At 48.9% G+C, this 19,607-nt stretch overlaps 1 protein-coding gene across 1 annotated transcript; it reads right to left on the bottom strand.

Annotated features, from left to right (window-relative positions):
- Positions 1–1,397: 1,397 nt before the first annotated feature.
- Positions 1,398–18,855, bottom strand: SYPL2 (synaptophysin like 2). Its single transcript, XM_035252396.3, has 6 exons — positions 18,557–18,855; positions 18,321–18,395; positions 8,905–9,029; positions 7,635–7,836; positions 5,573–5,764; positions 1,398–4,187 (listed from the first exon to the last, which is right to left on the bottom strand). Exons 1-6 carry the CDS (start codon positions 18,608–18,610, stop codon positions 4,029–4,031), a joined length of 807 nt encoding a protein of 268 aa, XP_035108287.1. The 5' UTR covers positions 18,611–18,855; the 3' UTR covers positions 1,398–4,028.
- Between the last annotated feature and the right edge of the window lie 752 nt (positions 18,856–19,607).

The following is a 19,607-nucleotide window of genomic DNA, read 5'->3' as shown; positions in this document are numbered from 1 at the left end:
CAGCCCCAAACCTTTCTTTGCCCAGACGCCCCTCTAAGCCGTGCGTCCGCCAGCTGGCTGGCGCCCCTTCCCGGGCTGGCGGCCACGAAGCGATTCCGCTCCCCTGTAGATCGAATAGGGTAGGTGCAGGGAGGTGGGCGCTGTGAATCAGAAGGGCAAGGGGAGGGAGTCTGTAGGATGTGCTGAAGGACACAGGGGTTGGAGTGGGGGAGGGCCTCGGCTCCCGTGTCGTGCTTCCTCTGTGGGAAACCCACGCTGCCCTGATGCAGAGCAGAGGGTTGGAGTGGCGTTGTCTGGGTTTGAGAGGACCTGGCTAAGCTGACCAAGATCACCTGTCACGATGACAGAAGGCTGTCTCCGAGCCAGAGCCAGCCCCGGAACTGGGGTGGCCCCGAGGCGGCTGGTGTTTGCAGCATCTATGCTGATCCGTCTCTCTTCTCCTGAGAACTGCGGTCGATACCCTGTACCGCCTCTTCCCAAACCCTGGCTGGACCCTGACTTCATCCATCACTTTGCCTTCTTTTTCTAATGAATGCTTTCTCTGCTGGAAGGGTTGCTTCTGAAGCCTCGGCATAGGGAGATTTCTCATCAGAGCTGTCATCTTCCTTGCTAAGGTCTGGAAAGTACCTTAATCATCCATTTCTTTCCTCTTCTCAGCTGATAACATTTCTTCCCACCTTCACACAATCAAGAGACAAAAGTCTGCCTCCTCCAACCCCCCCCCCACATTAGGAAAGAAATACTAACCCTTTTTCCTCAACCTCTCACACCTCACCCCCCCCCACCTTGACCCTTTAGCTAAGGGGAAAACAAGTTTGGGAGCAAGACTTCAGATTTTCTTCTCCTGTTCATCCAGGGAAGGTGTAAGTACTTCAAGAATAATATCTGAGGGCAGGGAATCAACCTGAGACCCACAGATGATCCCTAGGCTGTCCAGGAATCTGGTAAAAATTGAATTGTTCGATTGTAACCAAGTGTATTTTTCTAGGGGATGTAAATGTAGTGGGTGACTGTGTGAAGGGGGATAGATGTGCAAGTTTGTTCAACAAGAAGCTAATAGTTAAGAAATCGAAGCATATGGCCCTCAACTCCTGACAGGAAGCCCATTTGGGTCACAGATGGTAGGACAGCACATGGAAACAGCTTTGTGGAAGTCACTATCTCTCACCTTTTCAATTTGCTCCAGAGTGGTTAATGAGTCCCAGTTACTTTGGTCTAATTGGGTGCCACCAAAAGAGGATATGTCACTAGACCAGAGCCTGCTAGGAACAACTGCTCTCCTCTGTGCACCCCAAAAAGCAGTCTGACTTATCAGAAAGTCCTGACATTTGTCCAAGAACTTAAAATAAGAGAAAGGAAGAAAAACAAATCCCCAGAAGGACTCCAGTCACAGATCCTTCAGTGCAAGTACTTTCAGCACTGTTTATTCAAATGTTTAATAACAAGCACCAGAAAACAACATGCAACATTCTCCCCCCACCCCTGATCTGCAATCCCAGAAGTAAGAGACTCATGACCACAACAGTGAAGGAAACTCATGTCCAGGAAAGGTCCTAGGTGGGCACCCTGGCGCTGAGTTAGAGTCTGTGGGACAAAGGGCAAGTGCCTTGCCCATTAGCCTCCTGCAGCAGCTGGAGAAACCAGACACCTTCTTCTACCTCAGGCCCCACTGGGCAAAGCAGTGATACTAGCCCTGGCTGGAAAGAACATAAGTCCTATGAGGTACTTGGCCCCGCCCAGCCCTCTGGAGGTAATGAGGTGAAGTAGCCTTTCCTCTTCGGGTGGCCAAAGAGAGTGAGGCCATAGCCTAAATCAAGACTCTCCATAGGATTTCCACGTGAATAAAAAAAAAAAAAAAAAAAAAGACTTTCCTGACAGAGAACAAGAGAGCCTCTTGAGAAGAAAGAGAACAAGCCTTCCTTGCTTTAAAGAGAATTCTGAGCTGGGAGTCCTTGGCAGGAGTGAATATAATCTCCACCCCCCCCCCCCGCCACCCCCACTTGCAACCGCTTTCCCTAGCTGAAGGGCCAGTTGCTAACTTCAGCCCCCAAATGAGAACACTATCCAGCACATTTCAAATAAATTATAAATACAGACACAGAATCCAAACAAAGACCCAGTAGAAGCTGCTCACAGACCCCCACAGAGGCTGGCTTGAAGAAAAATGAAGGTCGCCCCTTTGTTCTCTGTGTCTCTGGAGCTGTAGACAAAACTGTCCCCCCTTGTCCTTGAGTAACCATGGGGACAGCTCATGACAGAGAGAGTTTCAGACTTAGAAACCCTCTCACCCCATCTCCTTTCTTTCCTCCTCAAATATCTCCCTGAAAATCTTAAACAAACAAACAAACAAACAAACAAAAATGATTCTTTCACTGAAGGACTCTGGAGCATTTGGGGACATAAATCTCACCCTTTCCCTATCAAGAGGAAATGATGGGCCTGAAGTCAAAAGTCCTGACTCCTAGGTACCCCAGTAATGTACATGTTTCTATGGATGGTGTTTACAGAGGTGAGGAGGTTGAAGGGGGTTGACTCAGTCCTGAGGAGAGATTGGCACAGAGCACATTCACCTTTGGGATGCTTAGTGGGCCAATTGGCACTGGATTGGAAAGTGGTTGGATTCTTCTCTCTTATTCCTTCCCTGGGAAGCCCTATGGCCAGGGCAGATTGAGCTGGGCAGGAAGCAAATGGTCCTAACCCAGTTAACTGACTCTCAGCCTTGGGGCCCAGAGAAGGTCTGAAGGAGGTATCAGGAAGAGGATTTACACTAAAGACAAATATGGATCTGGGTCCCAAAGTGAAGAAGCACCAATAGCATCGGCCTGCCATGGACTGGAGAGGGGATAGAGACTGCGAGAAAAAAGGACACAGGGGAGGAATGGAAGGGCATGGGGAGGGGGAACATCTTGTTTAAAAGATGAGAAGGAGAAATATGAAAGAAGGACTAGAGAAGGAGCGGGGGGAAAAAACTGAGCAAGGAATAAGGAAAAAATGGGCCCATCCATCCTGGGGCTCAGGGGCAATGTAGCCTCATGATAGTCCTTTGGCCCTTCCTAAGCCCCTTTCTGGCCCCACAGGAATAAAAGAAAGGCCTGGACAGACTTCAAAAAGGATCTCAAATGCCTCAGATGCAAGAGGCTGGGAAGGGAGATAAACAGAGAAGTAAAGGAATGGGGGGCAGGTCCAAGACTCCACACTGTGAGTCCCAAGTGTGAGACCAAGAAGGACAGGGAGGAAGATAGGGAATTTCTAAAGTAGAGTTTAGAGTGTTGGTGGAAAGTGCCCCAGCCTGGTGGGTGGGATGATTGAGGGGATAGAAGAAATTGATTATGCCAGCAAGTTTACTGGCTTTACTTTCTTGAAGCTGAAACTCAGTTGCAATTTACCTTGCTCCCAGCTGAGTCTAGGCCTCATCAGGACCCTCCACGGGGCTGTTTTCTGGGCTAGTGGGCCTCTCTGGTTCACACATGGTGGACTTTGTGGGTGAGCAGAGGCCAAAGAAGACAGTGGGAGACACACTGAGTCCTGGGGTGACTGGAGATCAGACACAGGGACTAGGTGACAGCCAATGAGGAGGGGTCACCAAACCACTGTTGGGGCCTCCACACAAAGGGAAGGCTACTAGCTGATTTCCCTTCCCTACTGCTGTTGAAGCTGGAGGTTGACAGAAAGGTGGCTGCTAGGAACCAGCCTCAGGGCACTGATTTCCTACCCCCTCACCCGCAGCAGAGGCTGATTCTCAGAGACTGTGAGAGTACAGATAAGACCCCAAGTAAGATCCCTGGGCCCAGGCACAGGACAAGAAGCACTGAGCTCCTGCCATTCATGGCTCCAGCAAGAAGAAGAACAGGAAGCCACTGGGAGGGCTGTCCAGGTTTCCAACAGCTGATGCCTGCCCATTGTCTCAAAGCTCAAAGACCAGAATGATGGGGAAGGGGAACTGGAGGAGTAGGAAGAGGGAGGTCCTGGAAGCCGGAGGTGGTTGAAGAGGTGCTGTCCAGTTCGGGAGTAGCCAGGTAGGGGGCTGCTTACTGCTTCTCCACTGCTCCCTGCTCAGCTGCGCTCTCCTGGCTGGGACCCTGGGCCTGGTCCTGGCCCTGGCCCTGGCCCTGTCCATGCCACGGGGTCTCCTTGAACACAAACCAACAGTTCCCAGCCCATAGGAAGAAGTTGATAAAGCCGAAGAGCTGCAAAGACATCAGGGGAATTTGTGAGAAGAGAAAGGGGGTCATTGTGGGAACAGTGATGGGGAGTTCCTCTTGCAGGGGGGGTGGGGGGTTATGCAGGGAAGAAGCACAGAGGGCTAGAAAGACTAAATTAAGACAGAGAACTCTTATATATAGATTATATATAAGAGTATAGAGGTATAGAGGCAGGGCTCAGGGCCATCACCTGTTTGGGGAACCCAGGTGAAAGTATCTAACTCTGTCCACAGCATGCACCCAAGATGTAGCTTGGCCACTAGCAGAATCTGGCCCTTTAGTGGAGCATCGTGCAAAGCACAGCCAGGAGCCAAAAGTCAGAGCTGGGACGCTTCCCGCAGCACACGTGAGGCCGTATTCAAGCACCTTCTGCCCAGTGGGTGTGGCAGGAGCTGTCCAAGGTGCTCCTTCCCTATGATCAGGAACCCAGCCAGGGCTATATTCAAATATTTATTCAAAATATTTAAAAAACCTCACAGCAGGAAGTACTTAGAGGGGAGTATACTGATGTCTCAAATTATCTTTGAAAGGCATTAAAAACAAGATGGATTGATGGATGAAGAAGTGAGTAAATACATGATAAAGCAAGTCTAGTAAAAAGTTAATGGCACAGTCCAGGTGGTGAGTATGTGGGTGTTAAAATTTTTTCAACTTTGTTGTATGTATGAACATTTTTACAATAAAATTTTTGGGGGAGAAACCTATCGGCAGGGTTCCAGCAAGTTCCAGAAGGGTGTTCTTGGTGTGCCAGCCATTAAACATTTCAGCTGTGGTAACAAGTCATTTTCAGAACAAGGCTGAGGTGGCTGGGATGATGGGCAGCATTTGAGAACCTCAAGACCTCAGCTCTTTACCAATGAATATGGACATACCAACATTCTAACAACTGGAATGGCCAAATCTATACATATTTAGCTGACCCGCTACTGGCCCAAAGCCCCTTTCCAGGCTGGAGGGCTGAGCGACTCTAAGCCCCTTTCCACTCAGCTGGTCTGCTCCCGGCTTCAAGCTCAGCCACAGCCCCAGGCTCCCCTTTATATGCTCACACACACTGTGTAAAACAGGCAAGAGGAGGGGAGGCATCGCAGAGAGTGTGCCTAGAGCTGGGGAGATGAGAAGGGAATTGGAGGTGGAGTGCAGAAGGAGGCAGGAACAGAAGGCTAAGTGGCTCTTGGGTTCCCCTCATCCCAAAATGTCTTCTCAGGGTCAGCCAGGAACCAGCAGCCAGCATGAAGCACAGCGAGGGCACCAGCTCCAGGTGCAGGAACACCAGCTCTGGGACACCCTCTCTTTCCTTTCAGGACCTGCTAGCTGGGACAGGCCTGGGCAGCAGGGATGGTGCTGCCTACCGCAGTGGCCACAGGTCTCACCACAGAGATGTTGGCCAGGCCCATGGAGGGCGTGGCCCCGCCGCTGCACACTGCTTCCTCTCCATGGCACACAGACATGGCTGCTGTCAGGCTGGATGGCCGTGTGGCCCCCTTGACATCGGTCAGGCCCTTGCCCCAGGCAGCTGCAGCTACCAGCCAGAAGAAGGTGAAGGAGACAGTCACACAGAAGTCCTGGGAGGAGCAGAGGGATGGGAAACACACTCAGAAAGGCCCAATAATTCCCTCCCTTCTTTTCCTCTTGCCATGATACTGGCAATCCCAGGGTGCCAGGATAGCTGTCTTTTCCCATGCTACCCAATGCCTAAAGCCCAGGTGGTCCTGAGGCATCTGTTCACTGTCCCCAAAGGAGTCCTGCCACTCAGGCTGCCCCTACTAATGCCCTCAGATCTAAGGTCTGGCTGCATGTACCAAGGAATCTGTTGGTCAGCCTCACCCCAAAATCCACTCATCCCAAGTGGAACCTAAACTCCCCACTTTTCCCTCCCAGCTTTTCCTTTTATCACCATTGCTCAGCTACAAGTGGCAGACTGCAGGAGGCAAATGGGGCCCCTTAAGGCACCCCTGGGTGATTCCAACCTTCTCTTGGCCACTTTGGGCCTGCACTTTCCAGAGGCAAAGTGAAGCTGACCTACCTAGTGGTTTGGCTACAAGAAACAGAAGAAGTATTTATATTGCAGTTGTGACCTAAAGGGCCCTGGAGATACTTGGGAATACATGGGCCCCAGGTGTGGGCAGGGTAGATGAGGGCTGGGGGGCAGCTGAGGGGAAGGTAGAGTTTGACTGGACATTTTGGGGAAGTTCCCATCTCGACTGTAAGGTTCCCTCCAGAAACATTCCTCCCTACATGACCCCTTTCTTGGCTCCGTCAGAGTCCCCCGCTGAGAACTAGCACAGGACTACTTCTGCGCCAGGGACAGAGAGGATTGCACTCTCACGAAGCCAAGAAAGGGGTCATGTAGGGAGGAATGTTTCTGGAGGGAACCTTACAGTCGAGATGGGAACTTCCCCAAAATGTCCAGTCAAACTCTACCTTCCCCTCAGCTGCCCCCCAGCCCTCATCTACCCTGCCCACACCTGGGGCCCATGTATTCCCAAGTATCTCCAGGGCCCTTTAGGTCACAACTGCAATATAAATACTTCTTCTGTTTCTTGTAGCCAAACCACTAGGTAGGTCAGCTTCACTCTGCCTCCGGAAAGTGCAGGCCCAGAGCGGCCAAGAGAAGGTTGGAATCACTCAGGGGTCTTGCATGCCTGGCATAGGAAGAGAGTAAAGAGGAGTAATTTTTTTTTTTTTTTTGAGATAGAGTTTCGCTCTTGTTACCCAGGCTGGAGTGCAATGGCGCGATCTCGGCTCACCGCAACCTCTGCCTCCTGGGCTCAGGCAATTCTCCTGCTTCAGCCTCCTGAGTAGCTGGGATTACGGGCATGTGCCACCATGCCCAGATAATTTTTTGTATTTTTAGTAGAGATGGGGTTTCACTATGTTGACCAGGATGGTCTCGATCTCTTGACCTCATGATATACCAGCCTCGGCCTCCCAAAGTGCTGGGATTACAGGTGTGAGCCACCACGCCCGGCCAAGAGGAGTAATATTAATAGTCACTAATGCTTATTGAGACTAAATATGTACTAGATACCTTGCATGCATTCCCATTTTATCACACACACACACACACACACACAAAACTATGAGGCAAGTATTATTTTATGCCCATTTTGTAGTTAAGGAAACTGAGATTTAGGGAGGTTATTTAATTTGTCCAAGATTAGACACATTTGCTGTGTGTCCAAGATTACACAGTAATGTGACCGTGCTGGAATTTGAACCCAGGCCATCTAACTCCAGAGCCTGCTTGTGTATGCTGCTATTATTGTGCCTCCTGTGAACAGGAGCAATCAACAGGAGGTTGATGGAGGCAGAGGTTCCACTGTGGGGGTGGAAGACGCCACGTTTGTCCTCTCCTCCAGGTCTGACCTCAGGCCCCTTGCAAACATCTCCTCGGTTTCTCCGCCCCATTCCTTCTGGCCTATGCTCACTCACCACCAGCGGAAAGCGTTTGTTCTCTGTGTAGAGGTTGTGGAAGCGCAGGTAGAGAACTAGGGCAGCCATGGTATAGAAGAAGGAAAAGATGCCAAGGGTCACAAAGAACTCGGCGGGTGCAGAGAAGTCCCCCATGAGGTGCATGGTTTTGGAGGTGGACTCTTCGTCACACAGGGGCATCTCATACTGGATCCGGTGCAACCTGCAGGTGGCAGGGGAGGCCATTTCGAGCTCAGGCAATCCTCTCTCTCCCTGGCCCAGAAGTAGTCCTGTGCTAGTTCTCAGCAGGGGACTCTTATGGAGCCAAGAAAGGGGTCAGGTAGGGAGAAATGTTTCTGGAGGGAACCTTACAATCAAGATGGGAACTTCCCCGAAATTTCCAGTAAAACTACCTTCCCCTCAGCTGTGCCCCCTACACCACTCATCTACCATGCCCAGACATGGTGACCATGTATTCCCAAGTATCTCCAGGGCCCTTTAGGTCACAAGAGCAAGAGCAATATATGCAGTTCTTCTATTTCTGGTAACCAAATCACTAGGTAGGTCAGCTTCATTCTGCCTCTGAAAGTGCAGGCGTGGAGTGGCTAAGGTTGGAATCACCCATTCTCAGGCCTTATTGGGCTTTCCAATGAGACAATGGACAAATTAAAGAGAAAGACACAGCCTATTATACATGAGACAGTTAATAGAACTTGGGTGCTGATACTAGAAATTTCTGAAAAGGTAAATCCTATCATCCCCTTTCTCCTCTGAACATTTGGGCTCCCTACTTCCTAAGATCTCAAATACCCAGAAAAGAGTTTGCTTCTACCTTCCTGTCAAGGTGTGCTCACTTGTATTCTGGTGGCACCAGCTGAGGGCCCCATATCAACTCTTTAGGATGTAACTACTAATAAACTTCCCTACCTTCGAGGCAGAGAGGGGGCTGATGAGGGTCAGAGAGACCTGTCCAACTTGCTCGGTTTCCAGTAAGCCTCCATCCCAAACTACATGGGTTCTTTCTGTATGAGCTGGTGTCACCTGCCCTGGGTTGTCCATGGACTGGAACATTATTCTACCAGTGATCAATCTATGTTTCCCTTACATTTTGTTCTGGTCAGTGTGTCTGAAATTGCTAAAGAGCAGAAAGGATCCAAGTCTTATCATTCTATTTGAATCTGGGTTGTCACACAACAAATCATTTTTAGGTTCCTGGAATAGGAAGAGACCAAGCAGGTTCTGCCAATCCAGTGAGAGAAGCTGTGCTGGGATGGAACTAATTCTTGCTCACCTGAAGGGATAGCCGAATGCAACGATGATGGAGCTCACGTCCTTGGCTTCGTTGTTGCAGCGAACCATTGCTCCGGTCTCCCCGCTGTAGGAGCCGCAGGCCCCGAAGGCGAAAATAGCAAAGAGCTGAGAGAGAGTGAAGCCTCTTTGAGAGTCAGAAGGCCTCAACTTGCCAAGGTCAGTAACTAACTGTGACTCCCTGCAGGTGCAGACATTAAGTGTGGGAGTCGGGGAGAGTGAGGACTCCCTTAAATCAAGTTCTTCTGGGGAGAAACCCTTGGCTTTCATTTGTTTTCTAGCCTCAGGCTCCTGGACCAAATACCCAGATGAATAAGGTTAACTGAGTGGTGTGTGAGAGGGACATGAAGACACACAGGAAATGGACAGTTGCCAGATCTCTCCATTGGGTATGACTTGGGACCATAGGTAGCCTTCTTAAGATGATGATGAACACAAAACCTCTACACGTCAGGCTTTAGGAAACTTGTAGCTTATAGACAGACTTGAATTTCCTTCCCAAAGGAGAGGCACATTCAGAATAGATTCCCCTGCACCAACCTAGATTAGACATGCTAGAATGGTTTTCATTTCTCCTTCGATCTAGTGGTCTAACCTTGTTTCCTGGTTGCTAACTTCCAGTAGCTTCCTGCCTCGGTGGACGTATAGCTGGAGGGGACAGCTTCTACCACGCCTCCCCAGAGGGGCCACGCTGCTGTTCCAGGGTACTGACAGCCTAATTCCTCTTCCCCAAAAGGCACATGGCCTTCCACCAGTAGCGCTGGCTGAGCCAACATGACAATCTTGGCCTAAGCCCAGAGAAAATTACCCTCCTCTTGACTTATCAGTCTCCACTATTTCCTGGCTGGTGTTTCCCTTTGTCGTCTGTTGATGCTGCCATTTCTCAGTGTTAAGAGACAGAGGTGTCCCAGGTCATTCGAATTGTTTTCTTCTCCACCTTTTCTCACATTTTACGACACCTTCTCTCTCAAGTGAAATAGCATTTTCTCATCCTATGATTTTCAAATTTCTTTCTGGGAAACACACTTCGGTTAGAAAAAGAGGGGAGAAGCCAGGTGCAGTGGCTCACGCCTGTAATCCCAGCACTTTGGGAGGTCTAGGCGGGTGGATCATTTGAGGTCAGGAGTTCAAGACCAGCCTGGCCAACATGGTGAAACCTCATCTCCACTAAAAATACAAAAATTAGTCAGGTGGTAGTGGCACGTGCCTGTAATCCCAGCTACTTGGGAGGCTGAGGCAGGAGAATCATTGAACCCAGGAGGCAGAGGTTACAGTGAGCAGAGATCATGCCACTGCACTTCAGCCTGGGTGACTGAGTGAGACCCTGTCCCCACCACTTAAAAAAAAAAAAAAAAAAAAGAAAGAAAAGAAAAAAGAAGAAAGGAGGTGAGAACTGGAAATGTCTTATTCTCCACATCATCTGTTCAGACTGGGTTTCCTGTGCACTTTCCTTTGACTTGGACACAAAATGTCATTATTCTTATTAAGCAATTAGCTTAGTCTCTTAATTATTCACCTTCTGTATGTTTCTCTGAGGTTCGGTATCTTGGACATCAAGGACTTGAAAGAGCTGATCTACATCTCAGCCCTGCTTTCAGAGTCTAGAATAGAAGCTATATGCACGTTATTTTGCTAATGCTTGTTAGCGTTACGGAGGGAAAGGAGACCTGAACTAGGTGTATGGAAACCTAGGTTCCGACCTGGTCCTATCACTAGCCAGGTGAGCTCTGATAAGTCACTCTGCTCTCTCAGTCTGTTTCCTCATCTTAAATGGAGGGTTTGGCATAGATAATCTAGAGGCCCTTTCCAGCCCTGGAACTCTCTTCCTCTCTGAGAGTAACACTGTCAGTGTACACTTGGCTGAGCTTGCCAACAGCTGTGCTCTGCCCCTGGGAGCTGTCCAGTGCCACTGTCCCAGCTTGCAGTGCCTGGCCTTGCAGAGCTCCATGCTGGAACCATTGACCTCTCTCCAAAGGTCATAATGAGCACCTCTCTGTTTCCAGGAGGTTTATTCCAGACAAATGAGAATTGAGTCCATGTTTAAAGGTATCTGGGAAAGAAGACAGTAAAACCCCCCTTCAACGCCTAAATGACTTCCTTTCCTGAATTAAATGATGGAGGCTGCAGTAGAGCCCTGTATGCCCACCTTTTTCACAGAAGTAGAGAGGAATCACTCGAAGCCTCTGCATCACTACCCTGTGCGTACTCAAAGCTGCCTCACCAGTATAGTAGTGGAACTTCTCTAGCTCTTCCTCATAGGAATTCTCTAATCTTTTGTCAGTTCTGTGGCCATCTGTTCCTCTAAGAAGTTTCTTTATTCCTGTTAGCTTCTGGTGCCCAGACTGGACATGATTAGGTTGTCACATTCTAGGAAGAGGAGCACAGTTGGAAATATTTTTACCCATTGACAGTTAGTCAGTGAATGGTTTCTTAAGAAAGCAGGGACCAGGCACAGTGGCTGACACCTGTAATCCTAGCAGTTTGGGAGGCCAAGGTAGGAGAACGGCTTGAGCCCAGGAGTTTGAGACCAGCAACATATGGGTAACATAGCAAGACTCTGTCCCTACAGAAACTACAAACAAAAGATTAGCCAGGCATGGTGGTGCCTGCTAGTAGTCCCAGCTACTCAGGAGGCTGATGTGGAGGAATCACTTGAGCCCAGGAGTTCAAGGCTGTAGTGAGCTATGATCATGCCACTGCACTCCAGGCTGGGCAACAGAGCAAGACCCCATCTCAAACAAAAAGGAAAGAAAAAGAAAGTAGGTACTCAAAACTTAGGGAAGTGAATGGTCAGTTATGCAGCCTTCTCTTCACCAGCACTCTCTTGAAAGGCACGCCTGAGCATCTACAGGAAGATACCATGTATTGAGCATGTGCTATGCCTGGCATGTACAGTGCCTACCATGCACTGCCATAGGCACCATCGTCTAGCAGTGAACAAGAGAGGAAAAAGGCTGAGCATGGTGGTTCATGCCTGTAATCTCAGCACTTTGAGAGGCTAAGGTGAGAGGATCACTTGAGCCCAGGAGTTTGGGATTAGCCAACTTTTTATTTAGCCAAGAAAAATTAGCCAGGTGTGGTGGTGCACATCTGTGGTCCCAGCCACTCTGGAGACTGACGTGGGAAGATCTCTTGAGTCCAGGAGGTCAAAGCTACATGATTGCACCACTGCACTCCAGCCTAGGTGACAGAGCGAGACCCTATCTCAAAAAAAAGAAAAAGAAAATCTCTGTCCTCATGGGGCTTATACTCTAGAAGCCTCTGCATCACTCTAGAGCTGAACTATCCAAAACCGTAGCCACTAGCCAAGCTTAATTATTTACATTTAAGTTAATTAAAATTAAATTAAATTAAAAATTCAAGCTGGGTGCAGTGTCTCACACCTGTAATCCCAACACTTTGGGAAGCAAGGTGGGAGGATCACTTGAGGTCAGGAGTTCAAGACCAGCCTGGGTAACATAGCAAGACCCCATTTCCACCAAAAAAAAAAAAAAAAAAAATAGCCAGGCATGGTGGTGCATGCCTGTGGTCCTGGCAGCTTGTGAGGCTGAAGTGGGTGGATCACGTGAGCCCACGAGTTCAAAGCTGCAATGAGCTAGGATCACACCACTGCACTCCAGCCTGGGTGACAGAGTGAGACTATCAAACAACAACAAAGAAATTCAGGCCAGGCACGGTGGCTCATGCCTATAATCTCAGCAGTGTAGGAGGCCAGGCAGCCGGATCACTTGAGGTCAGGAGTTTAAGACCAGTCTGGCCAACATGGCAAAATCCTGTCTCTACTAAAAATACAAAAAAAAAAAAAAATCAATTCATTCACACTAGGCACATTTCAAGTGCGCAATAGCCTCATGTGGCGAGCAGGTACTACCTTAGCACAGATTCTAAAACTTTTCCATTGTTACCAAGAGTTCTGCTGTGTCTAGATGATGGTCCTGAGGTTCTGACATTCTTGAATCCTGTTTTTGGATTCCTCAGAGGGCAAAACATACCCATAATCACTTTAGTGTTTATTGTATTCTGATTCTTTTCAAGTCAGGGATCTTACACAATAATGTTTTATTTACCAAAATATATTTAAAAGTGAACACTATACAGGCGGATGGTACCAGAGCAAAATGGGGACATCTGAGGGGAATCACAGGTTCCCAGAGCAGCAGAACAAAAGGGACCTCAAAGATTCTCAGGTCCAATCATCTCATTTCACAGAGGTGGAATTTGAAGCCCCAAAAGATGAAGTCACTTTCCCAAAGTCACATTTAGCTGATGTGAGAGCCAGGCTCAGAATTCACATCTCCTGATTCCCCATCCAGTGCTCTTTCCATTTCATTTGCTCATGAACTCAACACTGATTAAGCATCTACCTTGTGCCAGGTGCTGGAGAGATGAAGATGAATAAGACCTAGCTCTTGCTCTCAAGAATTCACCACAAGAAAGGAGTGTCATATTAAAACAAACAAAAAAAAAATAAAAACAAACTGCATTTCACAGAGTTATTAAGGCTAAAGAAGAGATCTTTACCATGTGCACTGAGGAGTTACAAGGAGAGAAGGAGTAGCTCTGTGCCTTGGGGTGCAGAAGCCCAGAAACCCCCTGGCCTTCTTCCAACCCCCTCCATGTCTCCCAACCCTCCATCTTTCCACTCCAGATTTGCTTTCTTCCCTAACTGTGCCAAGTGACCGAGACACAGGAAGAGAGGGAAAGAACTGAAACCACCCCTGTCGCCAAGCACAAGGCTCTGTCATGAGCAAACTGGTTATAATGAAGAGCAGCTAAGGAGAGGTAGGGGCCCTGAGACGAGGTGGAGTTCTAGCATTCTGGTGCCAAGCAGCCTTCCTCCTCCTGAACCTGCACTGCTGGGACAGCGATGGTCATTTTCTGCCCTCTGCCTCCTCTTGCTTCTGCATCTTTTTTGCAATAATGTCAGAATAACCTTTCCAGTTTAAGGATGAGGCTCCCCTTTGGCACTGACACGCTCGCTGGTTGGTCCAGAGGACGATGACATGACCAGTTAGTACACAGCACAGGGAAGACAAGTTCTCTCCCCAGCTCCTTCTCCCACACTGATCTCACTGTGTTTTGTTTGTTTGACACAGGGTCTTGCTCTGTCACCCAGGCTGGAGTGCAGTGGCACGATCACTACCTAGAACTTCTGGACTCAAACAATTCTCCTGCCTCAGTCTCCTGTGTAGCTGGGACTCCAGGCATGCACCACCACTCCAGATAATTTATTTTATTTTTTCATAAAGACAGAGTTTCACCATGTAGCCCAGGCTGGTCTTAAACTCCTGAGCTCAAGCAATCCACCTGCCTCAGCCTCCCAAAATACTGGGATTACATATCTCATTGGTTTCATGGACTCTGATGGTGTCCTTTCAAATTCTCCACATTTATTGAAATAACTTACTTTAATTACAGAAACCTCAGATCCAAATAAGTGACTTTGGTACCCCAAATGTGAATTGTTGATCAGGGCATACCCAGCTAAAGGTAATATGACTTATTTATAAGCAAATGGAACAGTGACTGAGTCACTCAGATATTTTTTTGTACCTTACCATCAAATTGAGGATTTCAACAGTGACATTTGAATAATCCAACCAAAGGACTAGCCTAGCTAGATATTCTGCAGAATGGGGGATAGATGGGGTAAAGGGGAAGTTCAGGAATAGGGAGCGAACCAACATTTATTTAATGCCCTCTGGAGTGCTAGGCTCACCATAGGCTTCCAGAATGTTCTACACTTTATAGATATTATCTCCTGTAATCCTCCTAATAAGCCCATAAAATAAGTCTTACCTCCATTTACAGATAAGGAAACAGGCCCATACAGATTCTGTCACTGGGTGAGGTGGCTCATGCCTGTGATCTCAGCACTTTTGGAGACTGAGGTGGGAATATCACCTGAGCCCAGGAATTCGAAACCAGCCTGGGCAGCATGGCAAGACCCCATTTTTACAAAAATTCTTTACAACTTAGCCAGGTATGGTCATATGTGCCTTTGGTCCCAGATGCTTGAGAGGCTGAGGTGGGGGGATTGCCTGAGCTTGGAAAGTTAAGGCTGCAGTGAGATGCGTTCCTACCACTGCACTCCAGCCTCACTGATAGAGCCAGTCTCTATCTTAGTCTCTTTCTTAGAGCTTGTCTAAAAAAAATTTGATATTTACTTACTCAAGATTTCAGAGTTAGAAGCAAGAAAGCAGAGGGGACTCAATTTAAACCAAAGCCTAGCTGACCTCAAAAATCTGTCTCTTTCTTTTTCTTTTGTTTTCTTCCTTTCTTTCTTCCTTCCTCCCTTTCTTTCTTTTTTTTTTTCTTTTTTTTGGAGATAAGGTCTAGTTCTATCACCCAGGCTGCAGTGCGTTGCTCACTGCAGCCTCGACCTCCTGGACTCAAGCAATTCTCCAGCCTCAGCCTCCCAAGGAGCTGGAACCACAAGCATGTGCCATTACACCCGGTTAATTTTATTTTTTTTATAGAGATGAGATAGCCCCTTGTTGCCCAGGCTTGTGTCAAACTCCTGGGCTCAAGCAATCCTCCCACTTCAGTCTGCCAATGTTTGTTTTTTTCTTTAAAACAACTTTTTAAGATACTTTTCTTTTTTATCTTGAGCTCCCACAATTTGATGTCTTTTTCTTAAAAAAAAAAAAAAAAAAAAAACTAGTTCTCAGGCCGGGTGCAATGGCCCACACTTGTAATCCCAGCACTTTAGGAGGCTGAGGTGGGCGGATCACCTGAGGTCAGAAGTTTGAGAATAGCCTGATCAACATGGATAAACCCCGTCTCTATGAAAAATACAAAATTAGCTGGGTGTAGTGGTGCACGCCTGTAATCCCAGCTACTCAGGAGGCTGAGGCAGGAGAATCACTTGAACCCAGGAGGCGGAGATTGCAATGAGCCAAGATCAAGCCATTGCACTCCAACCTGGACAATAAGAGCAAGACTCCATCTCAAAAAACAAAAACAAAAAACAAACAAACAAAACAACAAAAACTAGTTATTCAATAATTAGTCTATATCCAGGTTATTTTTGCTAACTTAGTATAGACTTAGTGAGACTCCAGAATTGGAATTGAGGTGAGATTAGTTGATTTCTCAATTAAAAAAAAAAAAAAACACTCTAAGCTAAGCTCCTGACAAATAAAAGAATAACATTATTTTCTTTTCACAAAGATTCCAGTAAAACCTCTGTTTTTTGTAATAATGACCACAGAAGTTTTCAGTTACCATTATGATCACTGGAAGTGTTGCGTTTTCCTTTCCTTTCCCAGTCAGGAGCATTTGATTCCTCCAAACAGGAAATGAGTGAAAAACTCAAATGACATTTCCACTGTCATCTCTGGTGCTGGAGGCTGTGTACTTTTTCTGTTACCTCATCTGCAGAACTTCAAAGCAAGTGAAAGTGGCACTCTGAATTCAGGCTACCTGGGATAGCAGTGAAAGCAAAGCACGTTTCTTTGTGACACCACCCTGTGAATGAAGTCGGAATTCAGAGTCTGGCCCCAGACCCAGCCTTTAGCCTTCTGAGAAAAACGGGTCTCTGTTTTGCCTAACCCTCTTTCTAAGAACTTGCAGATCATAAAGTCATTCAGATCTTAATTCCTAGAGCGTTAGTGCTGACCCCAAGACTGGATCATTTCCCTGGGCATTGCTTTGGACAGCCTTTACAGAAATGCTGTGGGTATTTGAGGTGCAGGGGTGGAGGAAAGGATGGCAGGATTGAAGAAGGAAGCTTTTCGGAATTCCTCGAGGGAAGAGGAGTCCACGGCTCCATGGTCTAATAACCTTACTGTTTCCCTCATCCTTTACCAGCCTGTCTCAAATTCTGTTGGATCCATTTGTCTAATTTAATGGTAAAATTGGTCTCTTACTTTTCAGGTTCTGTTCCTCTGGATTGATCATAATGACTCTTCCAGTTCTGGATGCCAGTCACTCAGAGCCTTAATATCGTTCTTTTATGGCTCCCTCTGGCACTTGAGTGGTGGGTCAGAACAGGGAAGGGGCCAAAGGCAAAAGAGTTCCATCAGCAATTGGTCCAACCACTCTTGAGGCAGTAAGGAAGGTGGAAAGTCCCCATCAGGTCCCAAAGTTTGCACTTGGGAGCTCCTGGGTTGGCCTGACAATCCAAATGCACTATTGTCCCTGGATTCCAGATTTGATTATTCTTATCTGAACCACGATTTAGGAATTGGCAACACAATGCTAATTCTTGTCTCCAAAGCCCTGTAGAACTCAATCCTCCTCAATAGTAATGGTCAGTTATTCCCTAGCTGAATTCTGTACTGAGAGCACATTAATGAAGTTATTCACACACCATTTGGTATGTGGATTGTCTAACTTAAAATCTCTTCTTCAATAGTGCACCAAATGCCCCCTACAAGTCTTTATGATTTGAGAAAGTGACTGCACCTGTCCACATTCCTAATTCATACGCAGGAGGCCTTGGGCAGTGGCCTAAAGAAGCAAGATAGTATTTCCACTAGATCATAGCAGGGGAAACTGAGGACCTGAGCAAGTGACTTTTTCAAGGTCACGAAGTAAGTCTAACATAGGGCCATATTCTAGCACACCAACATATTTAGAGCAGAAGGAGACCCTAGGAAGATTCTGATCAACATCTGACTAGTGTTGGAAATTGAAGTCCAGAGAAATGGGTTGCCCAAGGTGACATAACTGGAAAAAGGCTGGTCTAGGTCTGGATCCCAGAGCCCCAGCTTCTCAGATCAGTGTTCAGTCTTATTCTACATGCTACATTTTAGCCATGCTGTGATTTTTATTCTGTCTTAATTTTTTGTTTTATTTAATCATAGAGCCATAAGCTCCGTTCATTCATCCATCTATTCCCTCACTCATTTACAGGAACCCAGAGTACTCTTTACCTTAACAGGGAACGGCGAGCCAAGAGCCTGTCCCCTGAGTCCAGTACCTGCAGGATCATCCAGGCCTTGGTGGGTTTAGGGACAGGATGGTTTCTATCACCTGCTTCCTTCCCTCCTTTGCCCTCCACCGCTTCCCTCTCGGTGAAGAGCGGACCTCGTCCCCCTCGTCCTTCTCCCCCCGCTCCCGTCACCAAGGAGTGGTATGTGCAGGATCAGAATTCTGGAAAGGTTACACCCGGGTCCTCTCGCCCGAGTGAAATGTGAGCGCCCTGGGCAAAGGCTCCTTGCACATAGAAGGACCGAATCCGGGACTCTGCATGCCTCGCTCTTCACCCTCCTGCCACCAAGTCCGGAGAGGCAGCCCCAGCCCTCCCCTCCCCCGCCCACCTGTCGCCGCCCCCCACCCTTCCGCCGAGGCCCGGCCGCAGCACCTCCCCAGCCCCCACCCTGGCTCCATTGCTTCGGGTCAGCGTCACAGTCCAGGCTCCCGAAATAGCCCGGGGCCAGGGCAGCGACTCACCCACTGGAGAACTTTGATGAAGCCCAGCGGCTCCTCCAGCCGCCGCCAGCGCAGCCCTACGAGCAGGCGGTCCACCTGCGGAGACACAGCCGGCCGGGGGTCAGGGCGGTGGGGAGGCCCGGGAAGGCGCTGGTTCCCTTGCCCCACTCACACGGGGTCCGGGGGTGGGATAAGGGTCCAGCCGACATCTAGGTGGAGAGGGGCGGGTGAGAGAGCCCGGGGCGCGCAGGGACTACCTGCTGGCGCGGCGACTTGTCCGCCGTGCGGCCGGTGCTCTCGGTCGAGGACATGCTGGCGCGGTGGGCGCGGGGTGCGGCGTGGGGGCTCCCTGGCCGGGAGGCGGCGGACACCGCGGGGAGGCGGGGAGCTGCGGGCCCCGGGCAGGGCAGGCGAGCGGGGCCGGAGCGAGAGCGGCCGTCGGCGGGCCGGGGTACAGGCTGGCTGGCTGGGTCGCGGGGGCACTGCTGTTCGCCCTCTCCGAGGCTGCTGCCGCCGCGGTGCCCTGCCTGCAGCAGAAAGCCCCCGAGTCGGATTCAAACTTCTGTCAAACTCGCAGCGAACTTGGCCGCCAAATCACGTGGCGTGCGCTCCCAAACCCTCCTCCCGCCCCCTCCGCTCCCCTTCTCAGTTCTCCCGACACCTTAAAGGGACCTGCGGCATCCGCGGTTAGCTCCGCCGCTCGGGGTGGGGCGGCTCCGGGTCCTCGCCAAAGCCCCCGGGACCGGTCCCCACCGATACACCTTGGCCGTCGGAAACGCTAGCCGGACGCGCCGGGACGCAGGGCTCCAGGTTATCTTTCCTTCTTTTCCTGGATTGCGAGCTGCCCAGCGCCGGTTTTTCTCCTTTTCCATACCAGAATACCCAGAACGTAAACGATTCTCATAAGGCAGGATCAGGGCTGTGAAACAAGGTTCTAAGCCTCATGGTTAACGTACCGCAGTACCGACAAAAGCGCGATAGAATATAAGCTGCTGATTTTTTACTCTGTCTAGCTAGGTATTTTTTAAAAGACATTTGTATGTTAGTGATTTAAAAGTTATTAATCTTTAACAAGCATAAACTTTATCTCCTTTAAAATGGTCATTACCATTTAAATGAGAGTGAAAAAAAGGTCTTTGAGGAATGGGGAACAAAGAATACATTGAAAGGTACTGAAAAGTTGACATCTGGCCAGGCGCGGTGGCTCAAGCCTGTAATCCCAGCACTTTGGGAGGCGGAGGCGGGTGGATCACTGGAAGCCAGGCATTTGAGACCAGCCTGGCCAACATGGTGAACCCCCCTCTCTAC

The sequence above is a fragment of the Callithrix jacchus genome, chromosome 7 (assembly GCF_049354715.1).
Source record: "Callithrix jacchus isolate 240 chromosome 7, calJac240_pri, whole genome shotgun sequence".
Taxonomy (NCBI): Eukaryota; Metazoa; Chordata; class Mammalia; order Primates; family Cebidae; genus Callithrix; species Callithrix jacchus.
This window is presented reverse-complemented; position numbering and strand designations above follow the sequence as displayed.